Source organism: Acromyrmex echinatior, chromosome 14 (genome assembly GCF_024713525.1).
Source record: "Acromyrmex echinatior isolate Ae372 chromosome 14, ASM2471352v2, whole genome shotgun sequence".
NCBI lineage: Eukaryota > Metazoa > Arthropoda > Insecta > Hymenoptera > Formicidae > Acromyrmex > Acromyrmex echinatior.
Window position 1 is genome coordinate 10,340,687 of NC_141865.1, and position 10,860 is coordinate 10,351,546.

Sequence of the window (10,860 nt, forward strand, 5' to 3'; positions counted from 1 at the left end):
AACAATAGACAGTTTCTCTCTTTCTCTCCATTCTCTAGCTTTTTCTTTGTCTCTCTTTCTCTCTTTTTCTCTATGACTATTGGGGTTTTTCGACGCATACATCGAAACGTGCACCTCTCCCTCTCGCCGATCGTATTTGCGTTGTTTGCCGGTGCGCGCGATATTGCTGGCGGACATGCTCCGGTGAACCGGATAAATGCCCGTAATTTATATCTGTGAAAGAATAGCGAAGTTAAAACAAACGTTAGTTTGTTGCTCGTATATATCGCGAAGCTCGACGTCTTTCAGGCGCGGTATACATTATCGCTTCTCCACAGCATATTAAGAGAGACGATGACAATGCACGGTCTTGCCCGCATACAGAGCATATCCGATGAACATGTCATTCGTGGAACATGTCGATATGAGTCTCCGTGAAACACCTGTGAATCATTAGCGTAGCTATTGTCTAAGTCACGCTTGTTAAATACGCAAGATTACTTCCGGAACATCGATGGCAGTTGCCTGCTCCGTTTTCATCCTGCGGCCATCAAATCTCGTTCCAAGGGACATAAAGTTCAAAATTGTACGTAGTGGCAATTTACTGTTGTGAATTTAAGAGCTCGTTTATGAAAGCTTAGAAGCAAACATTTGAATGAATTATAATATCGCTTTATTTTTTATTTCAAAAGTGATATAATTAAAAAAATATTTTTTCGAGTTATTACCATGAATGAGTTGGATAAATATTATTCGATCAATCATCAAAATTAGAATAACTTAAACTCATAAAAAATCGTTAAAACATCATGAATCAAAAATTGATGATTTAAAAAAAAATTATCATAAGAATGTATTCTTTACCAATATTATTTGATTAGTCAATAATTTTCTCTCAAGTTGAAAAATGAGATTTTTTTCCTTTTATGAGAAACTTAATTTTTTGAATTGTATTATTTTTGAAGTAAGAGAACACTATGATCTTCATGACATTAAACACTTTGAAAAATCTGATCACTTATATAATAAGTTTGCTGGAGAATATTATTATATGAATGTCGGAATGAGATGACAGTTGTTATATAATATCATTATTTCAGCGAGTCGCTGTGCTCTAGCTAATTTTTTTTTTCCCAAACAGGAAATTGATTTTGGTGCTGGCGAATACCAGCTGTCATGGACGCGATAGCACGTAGGATAATTCATACGGTCGGATGAACACGACACGTTATTACGTTAACGTTTCTGACAAGGAATTCCCTAAATTCATCTCCTTCACATTGAACTATTTTTTGTTGAATATTTTTTAAGTTTCTAATATTTAAAAAAATTAAATGTAAAATTAAATATAAAAAAATTATATTTTATTAATTGCGAATTTACAAATTAAGATTTTTTAAATATATATGAAGTGTATCTATAGAACGAGTGGGAAGCTAGTTTCTGATTTAGAATGATCGGCTTTTGCTCTATAAATCTACCAAGTTTTTATCAGAAAATCAAAGGGCGAGGATTTGTGAACGTTTGTTGTGAAAGATCGTTTATGACGGTCGTTCCTGAGATAGGTGCCCGCAAAACTAATGCATTTCTAATGCTCTACGTGCTCGTGAAGATGTAAAAGTTATGGCACTTTGTCGACTCTTCCGAGTCTGATCATCCCCGAGTCTTTCATCCCCGTAGTTTACTGTGTGAGGTATATTTTCATTCGTGACCGTCAGTATTTTACGGGACGATTAAAAATTTAGCTGCCGCCCGTTAGCGTAAAATTAACTTACTTTCAGCTGTCGGAAACGCCTTTAACCGGCATAATATTAATGGAGCAGCTATAAACGGTACATTTTCCGGTGAAATTGTTGCATATTACTGCATCATTTAACAACATTGAAAGATAAATACCCGGAGTACACGAGTAACTTGATTCCTTTGGCTGGCTTTCAAATTGTTGAAAACATTGCAGACTACGCTTTCTCTATTGAAATACACTCGTAATAACATCACTCAATACAGAATCAACAAAAGTATTATCGGGAAAGTATTGTGCTTTTTCTATTTGCTCACACAATGAATTCATTCTTTATTCATTGAATATTCTGAATACGAAATGCTAGCAGTGTTTCCTCAAATGAAAAATTTTATTTCACGAAGTTATTATTTAATGAAGTACATTGTCAGTGCATTTAAATTTTTGCTAAACAGATTTATTCTTTAATAAAATCTATTAACATTACATATCTACAATGTGTATTTATCTAATAATTTAATTTTATAAAATGGCGTTTGGTATTTATAAAATAAAAGAGTAAAAAAGGAATTGCAGGAATGTAGATCGCGAATTTTCAATTTCTTTCCTAGGAAAGAGTCGAGTGTTCTTTTTGCTGCAGAGAGATCGGCGATTGGTATGCAACTTTTTTTGGAACATCGCAATACATAGTCACTGTTAACCTACTCAGAATTGGTCGTCGGCCAACAGCAATTCGGTATTGTGTATATAGGGAAGCGGGTCCACAATTTCTCAATCGATTTTGTCGTAAGAGGACGCCAGGCTGCCGGAAGTTCATTACGTCGGTACTTGCCTCCTCGTCTCTGCGGACAATGCCCCTCGATCCTGGCAATTCGCCAGTTTTGTCGTGCATTTTTACGTTTTGATATTAGGCCAAATTCTTGCGGTGTGAGCATCTATCTATCGCTTTCACCTCGGCGGTGACACGTTGTGTTTAAATATCAGCGGACTCGGACAGAAGTGGAAGAATTCTGGGTGGAAAGTTTCGACTGGAATTTGGAGCAGGTCTCTCGGTTCAGAAAATTGGAGCGAATTTTCGGGTCGTCTGTCATCACTTTTATAAACTCTCACTTTTATAACGCAAAATGTTTTCGAAAAAAAATAAAACTCTTGCTACCGGGTTGAAATTTATTGTAGAATTGGGACGAAATAAATTTCTAACTGCTGGTCATTTATTTACTTGTTTTAATCTGGATCGTTTCACTTTTCGATGAAACTCACTGTCTTACTCTCTTTCTTGTGCTGTTATTTTTTTTACTTTTTTTGTTTATCCAGTAGATAAATTTCCACATAATTTATCCGAAGATGGAATAGCTGATTCTCAAACATAAAATGTGAAGACATTATGTTAAGAGGATTATACAGAGGATTGAAGGAGAACGTCAAGTTATCTCTTTATATTATGTATCGGAAATATCCTCTTACGATTCCTTACAGAAGTTTTCTTTACAAGAAGAGTAAAATAGTGATTCCCGGGTACAACATAAAAGTTGCAGCAAATTCCGCTTAAGTGCCACTCCGTTGTAATTCTTTAAGCGGGAGAGGCTTATTTATCCTTCAGGAAAATCTACGACAGGAGACTCGACGCCGGCGATCGATACGGAACGCGGGACAATAAAGCGCACGACGCATTTCTCACGTTCGGTTTCTGTTTCCCTCTCGGGTTTCAAGAATTGATTTTGTCTCGGCTATTCTCGCTGTCTTAAGTTGCGCAAACTGAAAGGTATCGAGAGTGTTTGTCGGTACATGCCAAGTGAAGACTAATGATGACAGTCAAACAAACGAGCCGTCGAATGAAATAATCATATAAATCAACAAAAATAAAATTCTCACATATATTAAGCCTTATATGGAATTATTTTTATTATAAATTTATTTTAAATATATACATATAAATATTTATTAGGCGTTTAAATATACACATTTAAATATACACGTTTAAATTTACACATTATCTTAGATCTTTGCGTGCGAGAAATAGTTTTCACATTTAGCGAACAATTTAAAGATTAAGAATCAAACCTACATAAAACACGCAGTAGATTGTGTAGATGGAGTAACAAATATTGTAGATGAAATAGTTTGCAGTAGCAATAAATATATCTCATATGTAGGAACGTGACAAAACGTCCTAGGAATTTCTGAGCGTCGGCGTGTGTCGACGGAACGTGCCCATACTTTTATTCCGCTGCGCACTTCTTCAGTTTTATCTCTACATATTACGTTACCGAGCCGATAACAGAATTATGCGTATAAACGATATGGCACTTGCCGCGTCATACATCGAGTTCGTCTCTCATCTTTCATTAGCATGCTATGTTAAATTCATTTATACCCAATTTGAGTTGTTTTTCGTCATTTCTGTAGGTCGTAATTTTACTTCTATTCAACATATCCTTAATTTAAAAATAGAATTAAACAATTTAACTAAAAAAAAAGAATATATTAAATTTGACTCAAATGTAGTTTTTTCATTTGTTTCAAAGTGTCCAAACTATATGCTAAATGCATACAGTAGTCTGGATTTTGAAACTAATCATAGAAATGAATGAATTGATTTACATTTTGATACATATGGTAGTAAAAAATAATGAAATGTTATTTAAGAGATTGGCTCGAGAGATTGGGGTCATAGCTCCTTTGATATCTAAGAATATAACGTCTAGCGTCGTTCTTCATGCAATAATCGCTGTTTGTAGAACAGTAAATTTAGTGATGAATCTCCCCCGTTATTTCGTAAGCTGTTGACAGAAAGAATTGTGAAAGAAACGTTTTGTCTTAAAAAAAAGATTATAGGAAGAAAGAAACACTCATTGACACAGTGACACGATTGATACGGCTCCTAAAGGGTGAGAACATTGGTAACTCGGCACCCCACCGTGCACCCTCTTTTTACCGCCCTCGTATGCACCAGGGGTACGTACGGCTCTTTACACATCGCTCGTTCTCTTTCTCTCTCTTTCGCTCCACATGTATCATTAAGTTGTTCACCCTCGTTTTCATTTGAGTCGCTCGGAGCTCACCCTTGGCACGAGAGAACGCGCGCTGTAGTCGTCGGCGACCACCCCTCGCAACGAACAAAAAAATAATATCGCGCTCGAATGAACCAACATTTTTCTCCATCGCACTTCATCCACGTGGCATAACTCACCTTTCATTTAGAGCCGTCCGTTGAAAAAATAGTTGAATAATAAATATTTTTCTACTCGAAATTATATTTCTGCATTTTATTAATTCATATAAACGAGGTGCTAAAAATTATTTGTTTAAAATTAAATTATCTATTTACAAAAGAGTATTCGTGCAAACGATGCACTTTATGTGTTTCTATGATGTAAATGTAACGAAATATTGCAATCGATATTTTTATGAAACTGCGAGATAAAATAAATAAATAAATATCTTAAAATAGTTTTTATATCTGCGGTAGGCGAGTGTGGTGCGCCGTACGAAATGTCTAAAGTGGTGTGTTCTCTCGATTGTCTCAGGGTGGCGAAGACGCAGAGAATGCAACGGCCACCACGAGCAGTCCGGTGGAGGAGAAATCAGCGGCGAGCAGTCCCTCAGCGGACGAGCAGGTAATCGCACCGACAGCAGCAGCCACGGCCGAGCCGAAGGAAGAAGCTGCCGCAGCATCGCCAACAGCAACCGCCGTAGCTGCTAGTCCGGTCGAGGAAAAGAAAAAGGAACCCACTCCCTCCGCCCTTACTCCCGTCCCGTCCGTCGAGGATAAGAAAGAGGAGGCGGTCGAAAAAGTCGAGGCCGAGAAAAAAGTAGTCGAGGTCAGTCATTCAGCCGGCGGTCACTCCGTAGCGGACCCGGTAGAGATCCCCGTCTATCGAGTCCAACCAGTCGCGACGCCGTCTATCATTGAGAGGAAAGCCAGTGAGGACCTCCCATCCCTGCCCCCATCCAGTCCACCGCCGACTCCCATAGATCCATCGCCTTTGCAGCAGGCTCGGCAGGCCGCGGCGAACGCCACAGCTCTGGCCGAGGCGCTCAAGCTGCCTGCCGTGGCTGCCGATAAGGAGGAATCGACACCGCCGGCATCACCGGCACCACCGTCCGACGTCGCGTACCCGTCATCTCGCGAGGATATTCTTCCCCAAGAGAATCGTGCAAATGAATCCACCACTACCGCTGTCGCGTCCCCCATATCACTTGATTCCTCTACCGACAACTTGCCCCCGAAGGAAGCGACCTTTGTTCTCGCGGAAATAGAGTGCCTGCCGGTGGTAGAGGCCGAGATCGAAGTCGAGACGTCTCAAGATGTTGCGAAAAAAATTGGGAAGACGTTAGGGAGTAGTCGTGATAATAAGAAAGAGGTGCTAGAAGTAGATAGCGACATTGCGATGAAGGAGAAAGTATTTAAGTGCCAGAAAAGTGAGGCAAATTCGGCGAAGGAAACTCCGCCACTTGCGATGGAATGTGATAAAAATACACAGAGCAAAGGTGCAGAGGAAGTTCCTGATATCGTTGCGATGGCCAAAATTGTGAATGAGGCTTCACCGGTCGTGGAGTGTCAAATAAAGAGCGAGATAAATAACCGTGAAGTTCCGATGAAGATAAATGTACCGTCTAACGTTGAACATAAAGTCGAGGCTGAAACGTTATCGTCGACTGAGATTGAAATAAAAGACGTTTGTCCGGCAGTAAAGCAATATTTATCGTCTGAAAATATAGAAAATCCTTCAGATGAAACACAGCACATAAAATCAACTGAGAAATTGTCAGACTCGGATCTTCCTTCAATTGAAAAATGTGTATCTGTTGACACAGAGAAATTATCGGAAGTTAGTTCTACACTCTTTGCAAAGTCGATCGAAAACTCGTCAAGGGAATTAGAGCAGTCGTCATTGGTAGAAGTTATGGAACAATCGAGCGGAATACCGATCGAATACGAACACGATTATGCAAAGCTGAAAGAAATCAAGGAAGAAGAAGGAGTCCCATTGACAACTTCGCCTATTGAATTATTTATAAATTCCGAGGAGGGTCCGCTGTCAGTTTCGGAGGATATTTTGGTAGAAGCCAGGCCTGCGTTGATCATTCCAGAAGATGACAGTGTAGAAGAGCTTACCGACACCACTGAATCCGTCAAGGTGATTCCCGAAACTGACGAAGAGAAATTGGAGATTGAGCTTGAATCAGATACTGCGTTGCCTACGGAAGAAACCTTGATTTCGGAAGAATTGGAGGATATGTTTGTTCCGGAAAACGCGACAGTTGAACTATTAACTGAATTTGTCACGTCTGATATGAAAAATGAAATGGAAGTAGTCAGTGAAATTGAAGATGTGCTGCCTGAAGATTTAACCGCATTTAGCCCTCAAACATTAGAGCTTCAAAATACAAGTCCAATTGAACTAATTGATAGCAAAAAAGAACCTATTTCAGTCGTTGAGGCAGAACCGTTTACATCCTCCTTGCAACTTGAGCAAACCGAGGAGATCAAAAGGTGTCTTCTTTCATCAAAGGATCGCGTAACATCGCCAGAATTCTGTCCCTTAGATGATATAGAATCAATGCCGTCAGACGCTCCGACGTGTTCCCTCTCAGAAAAGCACTTGAGTGAACCTCAGACGCTAGCTCTTTCACCCGAACCCGAGAGCGTACCTATCTCTTTGGAAGATCTACCACCGGCACCTGAAGACACGGGGACGCAGAGCTTAGATTCCTTCGATTATCCTTTACCACCGGAAGAACTCTCTTGTCCATTATTATTGATCCCTCTCGCGAATATATCCGTAGCTGAATTACCACCAGCTCCCGTCGAGCACGCAGCCAACCCAAGAGACCCGACAGAGACACTCCTCACGCCGCCCTCAAGTCCTAACTTCCAACAGTCCAGTGTCACACCCGGCATCGCGACCGAAACCGCCACGAAAGATCGCTCACAAATTCCCTCATATGACGAAGACGACAGCAGCAATGAACAATCGATGTTGCTGAGCGAACCGCTGACGATGTCATGTGATCAATCGAACATTGAGTTGAAGGAGAGACTGGCGACCGAGTGCGTAGCGAAGACCGAAAGCCAGGAAGAGGCCTTGTCGTGTCAGTTGTCGAACTCCATCCCGTCGACTGCCGCCAAGGAGCATCACCAGGTGACTAATATGCAACACAACCTCCTGGCATGAATGCAGCCGGCCAAAATTCTTTGGCGGGCGCCTCGTTCCACGTATATCTTCGTCGTACGGTTCGCACAGTACTGTCTCTGTGGTCTTATAGCCTGAAAATGAAAATACCGGTTCTCCCGATCTCCACTCTCTTTCCAGAATTTCCTCTCTGTTCAAAAATTATCGAACACGTACTTTGAACTCCAAAAATCTTTTCACTCCCTCATCTCTTTTTTTTTCATATCCAGCGCACAATCTCATCTTTCCGTTCCGTTCTCTCGACGAAGGGTAACATCGAGTGACAGGAGACCTTGAATAACTGACAGTTATTATACGTTATATACGTCCGGGGGAGACCTTGAATAATTCTCGTCTCGAGAACAAAATTATACTTTGCTGTTTGGGTGTGCCGATGCACGACCGGAGCCGGTCAGTCCTCAGAGAATCCGCTAAATCCATTTTCCATCCCGATGCGTCCCCGTTGTGTTTCAACGCCTGAGGGTCTCGTTTCGTGTGCATCCTTCGTTCTGTCGAACGTGATTAACACAAGCCTTACTCTGCTATTCGATGTCCTCCGACGCTTCCGCCCAACTCTCCGTTTTAAAAGCCCATATGTATATTACCATGACTACCTATTGCCACCTGTGTTGTTTGCCTCTTGGTTTTCTTGATAATATTAACACGACCTTTCATATGATTAAAATCAATGCGTTGCAGTAGAGTACTTTTTATGGCGCGGCGAATAGCAGATCATTCGCGCTGCCGCGTCAGTTGATGTCATTTCCGTAGATTTTGAATCTTTTCATATCGAACGCTCTCTTATACTAATAACATAGACGCTCGAATAAATTAGAGGTGCCTCTAGCGTGAATCTCATTGATAGACGTAAAAGCAGTTGGTCTAATGATACGCGCGTGGTAGCTGGCGTTTTAGATATTTTTGATAGACGTGCTCATTAGAAGAGCTCAATACTTACTGTCGTGCTGTTCTCGTACTTGCATCTGTTGTATCGTAAGCATCTTGTACTTGCGCATGCCGAGTTTTCTTATCTGAGGGTTCGCCAGCGGGATTTTCAATTCTTTGCGCTGCCCGAAGCATGACGAAACGATTCTGCTGAGGCATTTTGTCATCGTATGCTGCGCTTCAAGCGAGGAGGTAATAGTCATCGCGATTGTCCAGGCGCGTTAAAACAGGCTAAATTTAGAAATACGTTTTATCGTGTTTAATATGTTTATAAAACAAGATATTTTTAGTGTAATTTATCTAGTAAATTCCGTTTCTATTGTAAGTTACTGCATATTTTCTTACTTATTTATATATAAAGTGGAGTAACTTCGGCCCAAATTTTGATACCCAAACGATATGCATGTAAAAATTGAGATATAAGACGTTTTAAGACATCTTATGTTTTAATTTTGGATATACATATTATATATTTTTTTAAAAATAGCATTTTTTAAAATTGATCGGGATAATTTGAGCCAAAATTATCCCGACTAGGTCAAAGTCATTTCATTTTGAGAAGACAAAAATTCTATTTTGAGCTCTATTCCTAAATAATCTCAGGATATTTACAATCTCCTACTTGAACCGCAACATAATCATCTCGTGATGATTCATTTATGATATTCATTTAAATCTGATGATTCATAAGAAGAGAAGAGATATTGTTTTCTTTATGAACGAAAGGTATTCGGCAGAATCGGTATTACGTCTTCCTTTGTCCTCGTTACAGCATGCTGGGATTTGGACTTGAAGAAAAAAAGAAATGATGAATGAACGAATACGTGACGATCACATAACGAACAGACTTGTATTTTGCAGAACGCTCCGGAAGTTGAGGCGCCAGTAGAAAACAACGTCGCCCACGATGCTAGCACGACGGAGAGTGCCGATGAGGCTCCCAAAGTTGCACCACCCGCTGTCCCGACCGAAGCACCCGCCTCCCCGCCAACAGCACCGGCTATCACTGAGGACGTCGCCTCGGTCACTAAGGTATACTACATACACACACACACACACACATACAACATATATACATATATATATATATATATATAGATAGATATAATTCTCAGTCTAGCCATAGTCTGAAGATTATAATCACGTATACGTACACTATGTGTCCGTACCTATTATTAGCCTAGAGTGAGTCATTGTCGATGATGCACAGGATAGTATCGATCGACCGTTTCGAAGAGAGTCTCAACAACTCTCTTTATCATTTATTTGCTTTGTGACTGGACATTTTACTTATGTACATTTACGAAGTGTTTTAATGAGAAAGTTGAAGGATAATGGCAATGAAATGAGAATATTATTGTTAAATTATACATTATGAAGAGTTAAAATACAGTAGTATCTTTGTCTCTATATTAACAAATTCTCAATTCAATAACCATTGATATTTGGTCGATAATTAATAAAACAATGAAGATGTAATAATATATCTTGACATGTAATAATATTAGGTGTTGGAATTAATTCGTAGCGTTTTTTAATGAAAGAATGTTATTTATTTCACATGAGCATTAAAAAATACATTAATGAAAGTACTTCCCATCACTTGTAAAACGCTACGAATTAATTCCAACACCTAATATATCTCTGATAATTATCAGATGAAAATTGATTAGACAGTTTAAATAATGAGTTACTTAATATAATTTTGATATTTTTTATATATGCATGATGATCGCCAAGAGATCATTTACGTTCGATGAACATAAATGAGTCTGAAGGTCATTATCAAGTATACTGACCGAGGAAGATTAATGAGCGAGGGGCCATCTGATCATTAATACTGCGATTGCACCTTTTTACGGTGACTAAGCAGTCATAAACGCCATTAATGCTTTTGTTCTCTTTCTCTTTAAAGGCCATCGAGGAGATCGACATAAGTGATAAAGCAGTCGCGGCGGCAGTGAACGAAGCTATCGAATGCAACACGAATGTAAATATCCTTTTTTTCTCATAAAACTT

General features: G+C 39.6%; 1 protein-coding gene across 5 annotated transcripts in view; it reads left to right on the plus strand.

Moving 5' to 3' along the window:
• LOC105146486 (A kinase anchor protein 200) overlaps positions 1-10,860 on the plus strand; it is a 146,499-nt gene that overhangs the window by 133,376 nt on the left and 2,263 nt on the right. For all 5 annotated transcript variants that reach the window (XM_087413010.1, XM_087413009.1, XM_087413007.1 and 2 more), the window contains 3 exons: positions 5,248-7,866; positions 9,703-9,873; positions 10,757-10,831. In XM_087413010.1, coding sequence (XP_087269136.1) covers positions 5,248-7,866; positions 9,703-9,873; positions 10,757-10,831 — 2,865 coding nt within the window. The remainder of the gene's footprint in view (positions 1-5,247; positions 7,867-9,702; positions 9,874-10,756; positions 10,832-10,860) is intronic.